This window comes from Gracilinanus agilis, chromosome 1 (genome assembly GCF_016433145.1).
Source record: "Gracilinanus agilis isolate LMUSP501 chromosome 1, AgileGrace, whole genome shotgun sequence".
NCBI lineage: Eukaryota > Metazoa > Chordata > Mammalia > Didelphimorphia > Didelphidae > Gracilinanus > Gracilinanus agilis.
Window position 1 is genome coordinate 642,484,533 of NC_058130.1, and position 19,563 is coordinate 642,504,095.

Genomic DNA, 19,563 nt, shown 5'->3' on the forward strand with positions numbered 1-19,563 from the left:
ACAAACAGAATGATTTCATAAAAACCTAGAAAGTCTTATAAGAACTGATGCAAAGGGAAATGAGCAGAACCAGAACTTTGTACTCAGTAACACCAATATTGTAAAATGATCAACTGTGAATGTCTTTAACTATTATCAACAAGGCAAGGATTCAATTCAGCCCCAAGAGACTCCTGATGAGAAAGGTCATCAACTACCATACAAGGAATCATTAGTCCAAATGCAGACTGAAGCATTCTGTTTTTCACTTTATTTCCTTCATTAGTTTTTTTTTTCTTGAATGTGTCTTTCACAATATGACAAATATGGAAACAAGTATTGTCTGAATAGGAAAGGTATAACTTAGATCACATTGTTTGCCAGCTCAGGGAGAGGAGGAAGAAGAGGGAGAGAATTTGGATATGAAAATGTCATAAAATGAATTTTAAAAATTGTTTCTGTATGCAATGAGGAAAAAAATACGATAAAAAAAAAGTTTAAAATCTGACATAGAAAAGCTGCTCTCTTTTGGTTTAAATAGTTTCAATTTGTTTTCCAGAGGTTGGGTACAAAACCCATACAAATCATACAATGCAACAATTCCCTCTATTACCTCAACAAGGGTTAAGAGGCTGTTCCTCTGAACTCTTAGCACACTGTCTTTTTTCACTTATAAGCACTTTCATATATTTCTTTTAATTTGTTTCTCCATATATAATTTGTCATGCCAACTAGACTGTAAGCTCCTAGAGATCAGGACTGCATATTATTCATCTATGAAGTTTTATCAACATCTAGCACAAGGTTTCTGGATGGAATAGTTTATATCTAATCTCAAAACAAAAGCCACAGGACTGGCTGGGGAGACAACAGCATGGCCTATAACATGGAAGTGCCTCCATGATTTTATGGTCATTCACACATGTAGCACAACTGTAAATAGTTTTTCTTAAGGAAGGTAAGTTTTACAATTTAAAGTGGGGTCAACAATGCTATCATTATGTACGTTTGGCTATAGCTGAGTTGCTATTTTATTTACCTTCTTGACCACAGTAAACAGTGGTAGCTTTACCTGACTCTGGGCAGCCTAAAAACTACTTAAGAACTAAAGTTGTTCTATAACACATGGTAGGCAAACTCTGACAGAAGAGGGAATATTTGCAACAAGAATTTTTTTTTTATTGTTGAGCACTGGAACACAAAGCATTTGATACTACTGTACTGAGTCAATAGCTTATTTTTTTTATTTTAATTTTATTTTAAACCCTTACCTTCTGTCTTAGAATCACTAGTCTGTTTTGGTTCCAAGGCAGAAGAGTGGTAAGGGGGTTAAGTGACTTGCCTAGGGTCACACAGATAGGAAGTGTCTGAGGCCAGATTTGAACCCAGGACCTCCTGTCTCTAGGCTTGGCTCTCAATCCATTGAGTCACCACCTAGCTGCCACCTGATGAGTTGGCAGTTTAAAGTAATAAGCCAGCAGTCATCTATTCTTAGTGTACGTTTTAAAGTTGGAAGTATTGTTGGAACTCTCAGTTCGTTCTAACCTCTTATATAGAAAAGCCTGAACACTTACCTCTTCAGCAGTCCAGAAGGATGCCTGTGCCTGTTTATACATCTTCCAGATGTCAGGGTACTGAATTGGGAAAATGACGAATCGGCGAGAACTCTTTCTGAGGAGTGGTTCTTCGCTTGACTTCAACCCATTTTCTGATGATGATCTCTTTAAAGGAAGAAATGCAAATATTTTGTTTTTAAAAGCACCGCTTTTTATTTTGATCTTAGCCCACAGCTAGGAAGCTAAGGATGAACAAGTTACTTCAGGGCAGAGCACAGTACTAAAGCACATAGTAGGCATTCAAAATTATTTGTTTAACTGAATAATGGATTTCACAGGGAACAACCAGCAAGCACTCCTATAACATATGCCTTGGTGCCACTTTCAGCAAAGAATATAGGTTGGATGAATTAATGGTTCAGATCAATATGTCATTTGTCAATGAATAAATTGATTTTTATAAATATTCATTAAGCACTTGCTATTCATTAAGCACTATGCTAAGTGGTGGAAATACAAAAAGAAAAGGAGAAACAACCTTTGCCTTCAAGAAGCTCACATCAGGAGGCAGCTAGGTAGCACAGTGGATAGATTGAGGTTGGGAGGTCCTGGGTTCAAATCTGACCTCAAACATTTCCTAGCTATGTGACCCTGGACAAGTCACTGAACCTCAATTGCCTAGCCCTTGCCACTCTTCTGTCAGGGGAGGAGAAACATCAACTTAACTCATGAAAGATGATTCATAAAAGAGTTGAAGGAGAAAGAAAAGATGCAGGCTATTTTAGAATGAAGTGGAAGGGCAGAGAGTAAAAGCTTTGCGGTTCTTTATTTCATCCTAAATTTTAAAGAGTTGACTCTCATCTCATACAATTATTTCAAAATCTCTAATATTCCCATAACAATGCTATTTGGAAAATTAATAACTTTCTGACAAAGTACCACAGGTATTATCAGATTTTGTTATCAATCAGCAATCCTTGATAGATCTAGGCATGCATTTAGGCAAAGGGCCATAAATCCTCAAGGTAAAAAGAATTCTTCACTCTTAATATTTCTTACAAGATTCTACCTTTCTGATCTCTCTCTACTAACACCATCCCTCTTTCATAATTACCATCATCTACTCTCATCATCAAGACCTCTCTAACCTGAGGATCACAAATAGGAGAAGGGTAGACAAGGTTTGGGCTGTAACCTTGGATCAAATAAATCCAAGAAGAAAGACAAAGAAGAGGACAAGATATAAGTGTGACTTTAATCTTATTCAAATCATACTTCTTTGTATTCTCGGACCTTTTTTTACTCAATGTAACATTGTTTAACACTAATTCTCTCATTTTTTAATGTGACTTAACTAATTTCCCAACTAAACTGCAAACTCCTTGGGGAATTTTCAATGAGTGAAAAATGGCTGAACAAATTATGGTATATGCTGGTAATGGAATACTATTGTGCTAAAAGGAATAATAAACTGGAGGAGTTCCAGGTGAACTGGAAAGACCTCCAAGAACTGATGCAGAGCGAAAGGAGCAGAGCCAGAAGAACATTGTACACAGAGACTGATATACTATGGTAAAATCGAATGCAATGGACGTCTGTACCAGCAGCAATGCAATGACCCAGGACAATTCTGAGGGATTTATGGTAAAGAACGCTACCCACATTCAGAGGAAGGACTGCAGGAGAGGAAACATATAAGAAAAACAACTGCTTGTACGCATGGGTTGGGATGGACATGATTGGGGATATAGTCTGGAAACTACCACACCAATGCAACTATCAACAATTTGGAAATAGGTCTTGATCAAGGACACATGACAAAACTGGTGGAAATGTGCATTGGCCATGGGTGGGGGATTGTGGGGGGTGAAGGGGAAAGTAGGAGCATGAATCATGTAACCATGTCAAAAATGAAAAATAATAATAATAAAAAAATAAAGACAGAAAAAAATATATATCTTTTTAAAAACTCCTTAGGGTCAGGACTACATGAGACTTTAATATCACCTATGACATCTAGCATTGTGTTGGTCATATAAGAAATGCTTAATATTTACTCATTAATTAGTATAGTGGTATCTCTTGCTCTAATGATTACTAACTCAGAGAGCCTTTTGGAAAACAACAATTTTCTTACAAAACATTAAAAAATATTAACAATACCTCATGAAACTTTTCCTGATCTTCTCCCTTCCTCCCACCCTCTCAGTTGACATGTGAACTCTTCTTTTTCACATCAATCATGTTCCCTTCTCAGCATCTTGCCATACTTTAATCTGTCTCATAGTTTATATACACATATATAAGCTGTAAGCTTTTGGAAGGCAGGTACTGTCTTTTTTATCTGTATTCCCTACATCAAGCACCCAGCCTTGCCTATAGTGTTGACAATCTGAAAGCTGCAGTTTATCTGTATGATGGCAATCCTCCTGACACTATCTATATCACATTAACGCTATCTGGAAGGTATTCTTTCAATCACAAAGTTCTATACAAATGTGAACTATTACTATTCTTAATACTCTAGCAGATGCTTGGTTAATTGAAGGTTAAAATTTTAATATACAAGGTGTCCCAAAAGTCTCAGTGCAGCATTAAGCTATTAAAGTTGACTTGAACTTATTGGTATTTTCCAGAAATTTCCTTTTCAATAGGTATACTGTAGGTCACATTATCTTTGGGCTGGAGAGGATAGCAACACATAAAGTGAACTGAAATATTTAATCTTAATTTAACAACAGAGCTTTATTTACCCCATTATTCTAGTTCCCCAGTCTACTATCTGCAAGCATCCTGCTGATCCTGGGTTGTTGCTCTTTTCTTTTGCACTCAAATGTGGAGCTTTCTTGAAAAACAGTTATGCTTAAATATCCGTCATCTTTGGCAGAATTTGAAATTTAATTACCATTTCATTACTGACTATATTTTATCCCAGTGGTTGGTCATTTCAGGCATCAAATTCATCAACTAAAGGGGGCAGCTGGGTAGCTCAGTGGAGTGAGAGTCAGGCCTAGAGACAGGAGGTCCTAGGTTCAAACCCAGCCTCAGCCACTTCCCAGCTGTGTGACCCTGGGCAGGTCACTTGACCCCCATTGCCCACCCTTACCACTCTTCCACCTATGAGACAATACACCGAAAGTACAAGGGTTTAAAAAAAAATTCATCAACTAAAGTCTAAGAAAATCAGCTTTTTGTTTATTTACACTCTAAACTTTCAAATGCCTGTGTATAAGGTCTCTGCAAAGAGACTCCTAAAATGCAGTAACTAGGCCATATACTTATTTCATAATCTAACAGAATCATAGAATTTTAGAATTGGAAAGAATCAGTTGCCAAGGAATTTAACTCATACTCAAAAAAAGAATCTTCTCTACAACATACCAACAAGTGGTTATCCAGTCTTTGCCTGAAGATTTCCAATGAGGGGAAAACATACTCTTTCCTGCTGAGCAGTCCATTCCACTGAGAGCTCTAATTTTTAAGAAAATTTTTCTTATATCAATCCTAAATTTCTCTTTGTGACTTCCACCCACTGCCCTATAAAACCTGTCCCTTTACTACATTATAATCTTTCAAATATTTGCCCCCTTCCCCCAATCATATTCTTCTCCAAGCAAAATATTTCCATTTCCTTCAATTGATCCTTATATGCAGCATAGACTCATGATCCCTTACCATCTTGGTTGGTATCCTCTAATTTTCTCCAATTTACCCAATTCTAATCTAAAATACAATGTGAGAACTGGTGGTAGTCCCTTCTGACCTCCAGCCTCATTTCTCCAACATTGTAAATTAAATGGTCAGTAGATATTTTAAAGTTAATATGTCCAAAACTGAACTCATAGTCTTTCTCCCCAACCTTCCATATTTCAGTAGCCCAGGCTCAAAAACCTAGCTATAATCCTGGCGTTTTCACTGTGTCTCATCACTGCTCCCTACCCCTGGCATCCAATCTGATGCCAAATCTTATCAATTTTACCTTTATAACATCTCACAGGCTATATTTCTTATGTTCCCTTTCTCTCTTCTGATACCTCCACCATCCTGAAGTAGGCCCTCATCGCCTCACACGAGGACTATTGCAATAACAGGCTGGTTGGTCCCACTGTTTCAAGCATCTCCCCTCTTCAGTCTCTCCTCCAGTCAGCTGCCGATGTTTTTCCTTTGGCACACGTCTAACTACATCACCACCATCAAAAAAACGCCAGTGACTCCCTATCACCTCCAGGATCAAATATAAAATCCTCTATACCCTGGTGCAATGACATTGGTTTACTTGCTGGTCCTTGAACAAGAAACTCTCAGTTCTCAGCTCTGGGCATTTTTATTGATCATCTCCATCGCCTGGCTTCCTTAAAGTCCCAGTTACAATATCACCTTCTACAAGAGGTCTTTTCCAATCCCTCTTAATTTTAGTGCCTTCCTTCTGTCAATTATTTCCTATTTATTCTGCCTATAGTTTGCTACATATAGCAAACAACTATGCATGTTGTCTCCCTCATTATATTGAGAGCTCCTACAGGGCAGGGACTGCTGCCTTTCTTTGTAACTCCAGTACTGAGCATAGCATCTGGGCACATAGTAGGTACTTAATAAATGCTTAATGATTGACTGATGTGGTCTGACCAGGGTATAGTTCCAATATACAGTTCACTTAAACCCAACCCCAGTCTTCTACTCCTGACTATTTATGTGTCACATTGTATTACACTCCCTTCCAACTAGAACCCAGAATTCTTTCTCCTAACACTTAGGCCCTTTTTTCCTTTCTCAATGGTGGTGGGTCACTCCACCCTTCAGACTCCCTTAGCTGCTGGAACCTTCAGGCCTTTTCACTCACCTTGAAACTGACCTCTCTTATGTGTGTAGTAAAGAGAGTGAGTTCTTTGAGGACAGGGATTGTCTTTCTTTTCTATTTGCATTCCCTGGTGTTTGACATATTGTAAATGCTTAACAATTTTTTTTGTCTAATGGTATGAGCAGAAATTACTAAACCAGCTTAGTAAGCCACTGACAACTTTGCCTTGACAAGGCTACTTTGCCATTATACTTCAGTTCATGACTGTAAAAAGTAAATGAAATAGGGCAGGCAGTAATTCAACAGATATACAAAAATTTGTATTCTATAAGAGTTAGGGGTACACACATAAAAGTAAAACAATTTCTGCTCTCCTGGAAGTTATATACTATTAGAGGGGTGCAAAATGTAGCAGCTAAGTAAACACAAGGAGAGCAAAAGCATGCATACCTGTAGAGAAGATGTGATCATAAATAGCAGATAAATAAGCCACTGTTAGCAATAATTAAAAGTGGGGAAAATAGGAAAGATATGACAAGACTAGAGAAGGGCAAATGTCCCGATTTTCAAAAGAGGGAAGAAAATAGAATCTGCAAACTATAGAGCAATGAGCTTGGTTTTAGTTCCTAGTAAAACACTAGATCATTTGAAGAGATGGCTAGTGAACATCTAGAAAAGGAGGCAGTATAGTGATCATATGACTTTATCAAGAACAAGTCATACCTGGGAAGAAGAGAACATTAATCATAGAAAAATATTCTAAATCATAAATCAATAAATAAATTTATCATAAAGTCATACCATATTAACCTGTACTTTCTATATATAAAGGATTACTAAATTAGCATATGAAGAGAAAATTGTGGGTGACATTTACCTAGATTTTAGCAAAATTTTAATAAAGGATATGGATTAGATGAAAAGTTCTGAATAATGAATTCAGAACTGATTGGATGGCTAGATTCAAAGAGTAGTTGTTAATGACTCAATGTTGTTTCAGACAAAAGTGTCTAGTGGAGTATCCAGCCCAGAGATCTTCATCTAGGGTTCTTAAAACATTTTTATCAATAACTTGAATAAAGGTACAAACATGTTCAACATATTTGAAGATGACAAAGCTGGGAGGGTTAGTTAGTTACTACAATAGGTAACAATGTCAGGATCCAAAGAAGATTTTAATAAACTAGTTTTATTGTTATTCAAATGTTTCATACTCACTGTGATTCCATTTGGAGTTTTCTTGGTAAAAACGCTAGAATGGTTTGTTATTTCCTTCTCTACCTCATTTTGCAGATTTAAAAAATGAGACAAGGGGCAGCTGGGTAGCTCAGTGGATTGAGAGTCAGGCCTGGAGATGGGAGGTCCTAGGTTCAAATCTGGCCTCAGACACTTCCCAGTTGTGTGACCCTGGGCAAGTCACTTGACCCCCATTGCCTACCCTTACCACTCTTCCACCTATAAGTCAATACACAGAAGTTAAGGGTTTAAAAAAAATGAGACAAAAAGGGTTACATGATACCCAGAGTTAGCTAGGAAATGTCTGAGCCCAATTTGAACTTAGGTCTTCCTAACTCCAGGTCTGATGCTCTATCTGTTATGTCATTTAGCTCTCTCTAATAAGCTAGAGCAGTGATGGGCAAACTTTTTAAAGAGGGGGCCAAAGTAAAGGAAATGTTCATCTGTCAGTCTGTTTCTAAGGCAACTCTTTCGAAGTTTCATTGTATTGTATATCCTATTCACTGTATTCGTCAGATTAGGAATAATGTCTGCTGCAGGATTCAACATTTCAGGAGGCCACATCTTCCCCATAGGCTGTAGTTTGCCCGTCACTGAGCTAGAGTACTGGACAGAATCTCTAAAAATAAAATTCATTAGGAATACAAAATCTTATACTTCAGTACTTTAAAATGAACTTTATATGAAGAATCATCACATAGTAGTAAATCTTAAAAAGATTTGGGATTTTTAGTGGAGTGCATGTCCAATGTGTGTAATCAGGGTGATGTGGAAGCCAAGAAAGCTAATATAACCCTGGGCTACCTTAAGAAAGGCACTATACTGTATCTTCCAATTTAATCTTTATGTTCAATTCTATCACCATATAAGACAAATCTGAAGACTGAAAGTTGGAGTGTATGCAGAGGGGAAAATCAAAATGAGTTCATGATATGAGAATCAGTCGAAGCAATTTAGTATGTTTAGTCTGGAGAAGACTCAGGGTAAGATGATAGTTACCTTCAAATATCTGAATAACTGTCATATGCAAGAGAGATTAGACTTGCTATTTGTTCCCATAGGAAAGAAATCAATAGATGGAAATTGTAAAGAGCCTAATTTAAGTTTTGAAGTCAAGAAAAAATTCTTAACAATTAAGAGTTTTTCAAAACTTGAACTCGCTGCTTCAAAGCTAGTGGATTTCCTCCCTTCTTTAAGGTCCTAAAGCAAAGGAAGAATTACCACTTATTAGTATGTTATAATAGAGATTTTTTTCATGTATGGTTTAAACTCAAATGCCCATTGAAGTCTCTTCTAATTCTCAAATTCAGTGATTCTATTAATTGGGAGAAAATTTGAGGACTAGATACCACCTGAGCTCAGCCTTGAATGAAGATAAATATTTTAAAAGGTAGAGGTAAGAAAGTTGTTCCATGTTTAGAGGAACTCATAAAATAGTTGGAAATTCAATTTAATTTAAATATAGTGCATATTAAGAGGAGTAATATAAATAACACTTGAAAGGATAGAACCAAACTATGGGCTTTATTTAACGTCTGAGTTAATACTTTATTTTTTTTTTAAATTTAGAATATTTTCCATGGTTACATGATTCATGATTCCCACCCCACCCCCCAGAGCTGACAAGCAGCTGTACTTGGTTATACATGTATCATTGTTCAAAGCCTATTTCCATGTTATTCATATTTGCAGTAGAGTGATCTTTTAACATCAAAACTCTAACCATATCCCCATCAAACTACATGATCAATCATTTGCTTTTCTTCTGTGTTTCTGTTTCCAGTTCTTTCTCTGGATATGGATTGTGTTCCATCTCCTAAGATCCTTTGGACTGTCCTGGGTCACTGTATTGCCACTAGTAGAATTATATTCAATTGTGTCATAATGTATCAGTCTTTCTGTACAACATTCTCCCGGTTCCGCTCCTTTTGCTCTGTATCAATTCCTGGAGGTGTTCCAGTTCACATGGAATTCCTCCATTTCTTTATTCTTTTCAGGACAATAGTATTCCATCGCCATCAGATACCACAATTTGTTCAGCCATTCCTTAATTGATGGACACCCCCACATTTTCCAATTTTTTTGCCGCCACAAAGAGCGCAACTATAAATATTTTTTTGTACAAGTCTTTTCCCTTATTATCTCTTTGGGGTACAAACCCAGCAGAGGTAAGGCTGGGTTAAAGTGCAGCCATTATTTTAAAGCCCTTTGAGCATAATTCCAAGTTGCCCTCCAGAATGGTTAGACCAATTCACATGAGATATGTTGTGAGGGTTTATTTAACAATTAATTTAGTAATAGTGTTGGACCTAGCAGGAAGGGCTGGAGGATTCCAAGATGGAATGAAGGAGCAGGAAGTGGGCTTGTCCTCTGAGAGGGACTCCATTAGTAGTTGGACATAACTGTTGCTAACCCTGGGAGATCTCAAGAGTTACGGAAAAACTGTATCCAGATTCCCTGGGATCCTGAGAGGTGAAGGCTTTCAGCAAGTGGACAAGAACTGCAGAGCTGCACCAAGTGGGGAAGTGGTTTGGGATCTGGTGGACAGCATTTCAAACTCACTCTCCCTTCCTGGGTACCTTGGATCACCTGGCGGAGTTGGCTCTTGGCATCCTGTGACCATCCTTGAGACCCCAATTGAAAGCCACCCTCAGGCTCTTTAGCTGAGCTGACCAAACCTGGCTGGAACCAGGTTTGAAGCTTTCCCTGTGACTTCAGTACTGCTTCTTTTGGGCCCTGCCTGGCTTAGGTCAATAGGATAGTGTAGTTAAGTCCTTCCCTGCCCCCTGTGGTTTGCCCCTTAGGTTTCAAGTATAGAATTCCCTATCCCATCCTTTATTTAGTTACCCTCAATTCAACTGTACAAACTTTTACCTTGCCTGCTGGTTCCATAGACCTTGGCCTAGGGTGAGCTGGGTGACCGTTGGGCCAACTGCCATTCCTGTGTCAGTTAAAACAGTGAACCCTGGTCTCCCTATCCTGGTTGGTCCTGTCTCTCCTTCAACCCAGTGTGTACCCACAAACCATTTAGATTATATTTTAATAATAATTAATATCCCTGGTGCCTCACCATTACAGATACTACTTTAGACTAGGGGAAAAAAAAAGGTAGTTATTAAAGATTTTTGGAAAAGACAGTGACATGGTCGAGAGTGTGGCTTATGTGTTAATGGACAACCCCATAACTCAACCCATGTATCCTGAGCTGATCTGGGTATTTCTTTTTTAAATAGCCATGTCAGAGGGGATTGCATTTTTTATAAAATCCAAGATTTAATTGTATTTTTATTAAATCCAAGATTTAATTTTTTGATTTTGTTCTAGAAAAATTCTCAGGGAAAGAAGCTTGTGGATTCCTTAATCCACAGAATGAACTGTTTGCAGAGAGATGCTTGAAGAATCTACATTGAATCAAGAGATCCAGAACGAACTTTGGGTTACAATTGATTGAACTGATGGGGTTTGAACAGCTACTTTAAATGTACATTTTATGCCAATAGGGGACTGCCCCCAGTTGGTTTCTTGTCAATGGGCTTAGCAAACATTGGTTTTGCTTTCTCTCTCTTCCATTCCCCTCTTATGTCTAACTGTTGTAGTTAGAAGACCTTTGTGGGTATAAGATGATTATGTAAAATGATCACTTGGGGTGACTAGGCACCCAACATGATCATCAGGGGGGATTGTGAAAATGGAATTAGCTCAAGCCCATTCATAGTTAAAACTCTAGCCACCAGAGATAATGTCATCCCCACCTCCCTTAGTGGGGAGGGGAGATGAGTTACCCACACGTGACAATAAGTAACAAATCAAGAACAAGGGACTGCCCTTTGGGCAATCCAAAACAGTGTAGAGGCTGCCATTTGTCCACTTGAATTAAAGATGGACCCCCACGAAGTGACGAAATACACTATCTCTTCAAGTATGTTGGTAACTTCCTGTTGAGGCAGTTCCCGCTTTGAACTTGGTGCTGAAGGATCTCAGCTGAGACCTCAGGCGGCTTCCCCTCTGAATAGTCAAGGGGGTAAGTTAGGCTGACTTCCTTGGGCCTGCCTTGGAGTTTCCAGACTCTCTACCTCAAGTAGGTTTTTTGCCTCTCTGATTGCTAAGGCCTTACGGCTTGTAGCCCAATTTAATTAGCCTTTTAACCCTCTCTCTGTCCGGGCCTCTGCCGACCCGGGCCAGCCTCTCCCTCTCTCTACTTCCTTACCTTCTACCTTCCTAATTGTAAATAAACCACCATAAAACCGATCCTGACTTGGGTCTATTTTAATTATGGAATCAATCTGAATTATAGATTCCTGGAGACCACACCTTAAAATATATATCTATATAATATCCAATTTTTCCCTATTACACTTAGGAAGATTATTTTGGCACAAAGAGATCTTATTTATGCTAAAATATATGGATTAGAGATTTGTCATTTTGGGAGTAACTGCATAGATATTAGAATTGAATTCATGGAAAATGTAGTATTCTAAGGATCCTGACCTTCCCAAAATTCCTTAACACTGACAATAAAATACATAAAGGCAAAAATTCAGAAATGTGAATATAAGAAACACATTTCTGTCAAAGGTGAAGTCTTTGAAAGAACATTCCAACCATTGATATTCAACAAACATTTACTGAGTATCTATTAAATTCCATAGGAACATAGGTTTAATGGTGAAAATGTTATAGGCAAATTTATAAGGTAGGATATAAAAGGTAGGTAACAAGCACAGGCAGCAAGAGGCAAGATCTTGGCTGAGTGGCATGGACATTCTGTATAGAATGCAGCAGGAGCTGGAGAAGGTGGTTGAGTGGTGAACTGTCAAGAGCTGAAGTAAGGAGCTTGGCAACTGGGATCCTGTTAGCTGTCTATATCCTGAAACTTTGGAGACTTTTAGTGATAACATAGAGCAAGTGCCTGGACTGAGGAAAGGACAAGTCACTATAATTGGGTGGATCAATTACAGAGTGCCTTTAACCTTAGTTTGTGGATTTACTAGCTGACCAAGGATTTGTTCCAGTACCTGTAACATCAAGGATTCAGCTTGGAGCAGTATCTCCTGTGGCATAAGAAATTGTCTCCAAAGCCCTTAGTAGCCACTCGTGTTCCAGCCAGACTGTCTGTCTGTGCTAGAGTCAGAGAGAAGCCAGCCATTCTAACTGACAGTTGGCTGTGCCCTTTCTTTTAGTTTAGTTCAAACCTCTCCCAATGAAGTTCTCCTAACTTCATTAAACATTTTATATAACTTCCTGTTTGTTTCCTTCTCCACAACCATCAAGGACCCACTATTATGTAGTTTAACCGCTGGCCAGAGTTAGGAGGATAGTTGATCTCAAACTGCCACTTTCTCAGTCCTGTCACCACTCATTCCCAAGCTCTGTCCTTTATTTGTGGGAGTGGGTATGATTCTCTTGTGTTATTTGTGTCCTGGCAGTTAACCAACTCACCCTCCTTCTCCCTCTCCTACTCCCCAGTGTTTTATTTATCTGCTACAAAAGTCACTTCAGAAGTTATGTAGTTCAATGCTATCACTTTATAGATGAGAAACCTGAGACCTAGAAAAGGTGACTTAGCAGCTGGGCCAAAATCTGAACCCAAGTTCTCTGATTTCAGATTCAATATCCTCCACTATACTGTAGAACCCCAAAGTTATGACACAGAAACTAAGCAACCACAAACAAACACAAGCTAGGGTCCGATCAGGGCTCCCATGAAACCCAAGACTACTAACAGTAGAGTATTCATTAGGACACAATGTAACTAGACTCCCAAATGGTTTATGTACACTCTGCATTAGCATAAAAACCCATGCTTCCCTCCCAATGGGGTCCAGGTTGGTTCTACCGTGCTGGACCCTAACTCTGAGTTGGCATTAAAGTTCCTATTGCTTATTACACTGTAGGCGTGGACTCATCCTTACTACGGGGATCTGAGCTGGGCATAACATATGGGGGCTCATCCGTGTCAGTTCAATTCAGCATATTAATTACTTACCTACTATGTTGAAGATACGTAAATAGTATGAAGAAAGAAAAACCAGGAAGAAAAAAACCTATGGCTAGTACCTGACTATTTTCTTGATGATATTCTATACTTGACTAAATGAATGCCTTTTAGCAGCTTATAAACTAGTAGAAAGGATAAAACATAAACAGAGTATGAAGTGCCAATACAGAGGTAAAACCAAGGGTGCAAAAGAGGGAAAAATTGCTTTTAGCTGGAAAATAAGAGAAGAAAGGCTATATGTTGGCAGTGTCATTTGAACTGGATCTTGAAAGGCAGAATTTCAAAAAGCAAGGATGTAAGGAAGTTCATTCTAAGTAGAAAAAATAGTATGTCCAGTGTAGCTGATGCCTACCCAAAGGGAAAGGAACAGAGAAGGGAGGTAGAAAAGAGAAAGAAGGTGGAATAGAGGAAAAAGAAAGGGAGATATCCAAAAACCTTCAATGGCTCCCAATGGCCAGCTGAATAAAGTCCAGACTTCTCAAACCTGTTAACACAAAACTCTTCAAAGTCATGATCCAACCTATCTTTCCATCTCTCAACATTCCTGGGCTCTTTCTATTTTCTTGGTTTTGTTTACTCTATCCTGGCCTAAAATGTGTCCCTTCCTTTTGTACCCTCTCTCTTTGTAGGAATCCCTTCTTCCCTCATGGTCTACCTCAGGTGCTCTATCCTTCATGAAGCCTTCCTAACCTTTAGTTGCCAGTGATTTTGTCTCATTACTTTGTTCCTGTATTTCTTATGTGTTTACTGCTCTAATTAGTACTGCAGCTTTATCCCTTTATAAATTATCTTTCTTAATAAACTGTAAGCTTTTCAAGGGCAAAGACATAGCATTAATCTTTATATTATAGTGCCTAGATCAGTGACTTGAACACAATAGACAATGTTTTTCAATGTGCTGTTGAACATAGAATATTAATGGGCTAGAGACCTGAAATACCAAAAACTTTATGAGGCAGAGCTGTGTTTTAAGAAGTTTAAGTTGGGGTGTAGAAAGTAACATAGAGCCAAGAATACAAAACATATGATTACCACAACAATTTAAATGGAAAGAAAGGCTTAAAAAAAGGTGAATGTTACAAATCATAAAGAGCAAGCATGTTTAAGACACCACCTACTTCACGACTTTGCAGAAGTGGAAGACTACAAATGTATGCTATATTTCTATATACTGATCAGTTTTGCTTATTATTTTGTTTTTTCTGTTTCTTTCTTTAAAAAATATTATTCAGGAGACAGTTCAGTGGATAGGGAGTCAGGTCTGAAGACAGGAAGTTCTGGGTTTAATGGCCTCAGACACTTCTGATGGTGTGACCCTGGACAAGACGGACACTTAACCACAATTGCCCAGACTTTATCTCTCTGCCTGATACTTAGTATCTGATGATACATGATAATGATGATACTTAGTATCGATTCTAAGATAGAAGGTAACAGTCTTAAAACAAAATAACAAAATATTCTTCATATGGAATGGTTCTTGGGGCAGGAAGACAAAAGATATAAATAAAAAATATTTTAAAAGAGGCTTAAGGGGAAAAGAAGAATAAATTAGGGGTAAGAAGTTCAGATGCCTGATTTCTGTAATAGTCTTGAGAGTAAAGGTGAAGGTCTGAATTACAATGGAAATGAAAAGGATGAGAAAACTAGCATACTGGAGTGGGGGTGTGGAGTGCCTCAGACACCCCAAGTCTCTAGAAGAGTTGCAGGTCAAAAAGAGCAAGTGAGGAATTCTTCAATCCTGGTCCCCAGGAAAGCTGGAACTGAAGAAAGCTGGCCCTGGTGCAACCAAAGAAACAACTACATAGACAAAGAATTCTCTGAGAGATCCATTTCAGTTTTAGATGCATTTCCCCTAGTTTTATAAGGGTTTTAGCCAGATGAATACCTTTTGTATGCAGCTCAAACATCACTAGATTCTCTAAGATATGCAATTCTCCTACCTTTATGATCAAGGCTTAATATGCCATAAACAACATATACTTGTGTTTCTGCCCCAGACACTAAGGCATCTCACAAAAGAATGTCATCTAATCCTCCTTGCTTATCCTCCTCCCCACCTTCCTTTCCAGATCACATAGTCTCTGTTCCTTTAAGACAGTGATAATGAACCTTTTGGAGACAGAGTGCCAAGCCCTGCCCCAGCCCCCAGACTGAGTGTTGTGTCCACCCCCAGGGAGTGCTGGGAATGCCCCATCCCTCCTTACCCCACACAGGGGAGAGAGGAAGCGCTCCAATTGGGCTGTTAGGCAGAGAGGCAGGTAAAGTGAGGAATGTCCTCACCTGGGTGGAGAAGGGGAGGGAATGGCCTTAGCATTCTGCTCCCCTCCAGCTCTGCTGCCTGTGAGCCACCCACCTTATCCCCCTCAATCTTCCATAAGCTCCCACTGGCTGCTGAGCAGAGAGGCAGGGGATGTGAAAAAATATCCTCGGGCACAGTGGAGGTGGGGGAGAAGAGCAGTTCCACCCAAGTCCCTGAGCCTTTCTAGTACTGAACTCTTGAGGGGGGGGGGAGCCAGCTGCATGTCCACAAAGAGTGTTCTTCATGCCATCTTTGGCGCCCATGCCATAGGTTCACCTTTAAGGTATAAAAATCCTGGATTCCTTCTCCCAAAGGGAAGCAGACTTCACCTGCACCTGACTCCCATGCCATTCACTCAATAGATTCTTCTATTTTTAAAAAGTCATCAGAATCTGGTAATTCTTTAAGTGTCCTCCCAAACCACAACAATACTATGGTGAAAGAACTGAAGGGTCCTGGGGAACAAGGGAGAAGGAAAAATCAAAGATGACAGATTTATAGACTGAGTGAACAGAACAATGGTGATGCCATTAATAAAAAGAAGGAAATCATGAGAAAACGTTAGTTTGGACTTTGGGAACTGAGTATTCATTCATATGCATTTGGACAAAGTAGAAAATAAAAACAGATTTTTAAAAGGTATGTATGTATACTTAAAAAATTGAAATCAGAATCAAAACTATAAACTTCAACTTAGCATTTTTCTATATGCATATACAGCTAAATTAAAGGCTAAAGGAACTTGAAGTCAACCTCTTTGACCAAATCTAACCCACTTTTGGATGAAAGATGTGAAGCAATGACTGTAGAGAAATAATGGAATGGAAACAATGCTAATTATCATGGTACAGTGAAGAAAGTACCAAACTAGAGTTAACGAATCCTCTGAAATGATATACAGGCATCCCTCACTATATCACGGTTCACTTATAACAGCTTCACTATATCACAGGTTTTTTAAAAGAAAAAATATCTAATTCTGTATCATGGAGTTTTTGCTATATCACAGGATTTTGTGGATGAATAAATGGAAATGCAGTTCACCACTGCCGCTTGTGCAAGTTTGCCAACATGAAATTGTACACGGTACACTATTGGCTGATGGAATGAAAGGCTACTTCATGGATTTCTCACCTACTGAAGGGGTCTCTGGAACATAACTCCAGCGACAGATGAGGGATCATTGTACTCATGTAACTCCCTTGGAACCAAAATCAAAAGATCTGGTTCTGACACTTAATTGTATGACCTTGTCCAGACTGCTTAAAATCAACTGTCCATGTCAGTACCTCTGGCCTGGTTTGACTAAAACTCAAAAGGATCCTTCTAATGCTAAAGTTCTATAATTCCCCAATTTTTCTGTATTTCCCACAATGCCTAAAAAGTAGTTGCTACATAATGGCTAATTAATTCCTTTGTACAATATGTGGTTTAGAAATGTTTATAAAATGAGCTACCAGCATGGTAAGACTGCCAATCTGCAACTGCTATCTGCTACAATTAAATAAAAAAACTTTCTGGGTAATTTCTTCTATGACATCACAGCAACAAATACCAATATAATGTATTTTCCAATTACTTCAAAAGTAGAGTCAAACTGCTAGTAGCCTAATCAAAAATCAAATTGAAGATCTCTTCTTTCACCTAATCCTCCTGTGCAGTAAGGAAAACAGAGCATGATATATATGTAATGTAAAAAATGAATTTGGCACTTAAAGGACAATCTCAAATCCCGGTCCTGTCACTTTAAGCTTCTAGGGAACTCTGGACAAATCACTTAATCTCTCTCTCCTTATAAGCTCCTACTTTTTTTATAAAAATGAAAAGTGAATTTAACAAACACCAAGTGTCTATTAGGTGCAAGATACTTAGATGAGTGGTATCAACCATTATTGACTCTGAAAACTACAAATTAATATTTATTTTGCATTTGTTTTTATTTTGTTAAATATCTCCTAATTGCATTTAAATCTTGCTCTGACAGAACCCAAAAGTTTCTGCAGACATTGAACTGTTTGTCACTTCTGACATGTTCTGAGGGACTTTCCTGTACTAAATCCTTCAACTGTAAACTGTTTAAATTGTGTGTTTAAGGCTTGCTCAGGATCACCTAACCTAGGCTTGTCAAAGGCAGGCCTTGAATGCAGGTGTTCTTGACTCCCAGGTGACTCTCTTATCCAATTTGCCTCTCACCTAGCAATCATTTAAAGGGGTCAAAAGAGATTGTCCACAGGGGAAGACCTTTATGAACTGGTGCAGAGGGAAATGAATAGAACCAGAACTTATACAACAATATTATTTAAAAAAATAAGCTTTGAAAGATTTTTGAATTCTAATAGTTACAATGACAAATCACAATTTCAGAGAACTGATAACTGAAGTGATACCCATCTTATGCCAAAGTGATCGACTTGAAAAGCAAAATGAGATCTACATTTTGGGCCATGGCCAGCTTGAGTGTTGATGTTTGACTGTGCATATTTGTTACTAGGATTTTCATTTTCTTTTATTGGGGGTGGGGTGGGGGAGGTGGAGAGGACTTGCTAATCAGGGGAAAAAACAATAAAAACAATTCGAGGGGAAAAGGCCTCCTATCCCAATTATTCCCGTCTTTAATCACAAGCCCATTAAATTTTTTAATTGTTCTTGGGTTGGCAATGTCTGTTTATTCTTCTCTCTTTGCACCTCCAAATCAAGCCACAGGAGGTAGAGGGGGCACTGCCAGTGAGATTTCCTTTACCAAAGCAGAGGTGCAATCTTAGTATCTTACACCTAGTAGGCACTGAACAGACGTCTGTTGAATTCACTCCAATTTTTTATAAAGACGTTGGAGCTGAAGAAGTTAAGTGACTTATCCTAAGTTCCCCAGATGCTGGAAGAGGCAGTGGAGCATGGGCTGGATACCCTCCCCAGCATCATTCAGTCTGAAAGGGTCAAGGACAGAGAGGGACCCCAGAGGTCTCCCTGAATCCAAGAAACCGTCCAGTCACCTCTACTCCAGCCTGCTTCTACCCTCAGCCAGCGATTAACGAGCTAAAGGAATCGAAAAAACTCTTCTCCAGAGGGATGGAAGAAGGATCATTCTCCCCATTGGCTGTTTGGGGTTCCACGATTCCGATTCCCAGGGTGACATCCGGGGAAGGAGGCCAAGAGGAAAACGACCTTTCCCCCCACGTCTTCTCCTCTTCCCTCCTCTCCCCTCGGAAGCAAGGGCAGGTGCAGGAAGAACAGGGAGAAACAAAAGCTCCGGCCTAAGACAGAGAGAGAAGCCTGGACTTGTTCCCATCCCACCCCTGAGGCAGAGAGGGAAGGAGGCGGGCCGGGATAACGGTGTTTACCTCATCCAGCTGAGGCCCAGCCGCAGTCTCTCTTCCGGACTCTCCCATCACCCGGAAGGGGAACGGGCCTGGCTCCGAAAGAAACTCCCGAGCACCTTTAGTCTCAGCTCCTCTAAAGAAAGCCCGAGTCTTTGGCCCCGCCCCCCAGTGCTCCTGACTTGTTCTCTACGCCTCCCGCCCCCATCGTTTGGTCCCGCCCCCCGTGCTCTAAAGTCCCCGAGTTCGCCAGGGCTTTCCTGGGTGTGCCCGAGCTTCCGAGTTCTTCTCTTCGGCTCCGTAAACCCAATCCTAAGCCTGTTTACGACCAGTTCGAGTTCTTTTATTTCTCTATTCCTCCCAACCACTCCTCAGCC

At 39.3% G+C, this 19,563-nt stretch overlaps 1 protein-coding gene across 1 annotated transcript in view; it reads right to left on the reverse strand.

The window, feature by feature from the left end:
* The window catches only part of RRM2B (ribonucleotide reductase regulatory TP53 inducible subunit M2B), a 40,849-nt gene extending 21,572 nt beyond the window's left edge, over positions 1-19,277 (reverse strand). The window contains exons 1-2 of the mRNA XM_044658225.1: positions 19,211-19,277; positions 1,554-1,700 (exon numbers count right to left, since the gene is read on the reverse strand). Of these exons, the coding sequence (XP_044514160.1) occupies positions 1,554-1,700; positions 19,211-19,258 (195 nt within the window). The 5' untranslated portion in view covers positions 19,259-19,277. The remainder of the gene's footprint in view (positions 1-1,553; positions 1,701-19,210) is intronic.
* Between the last annotated feature and the right edge of the window lie 286 nt (positions 19,278-19,563).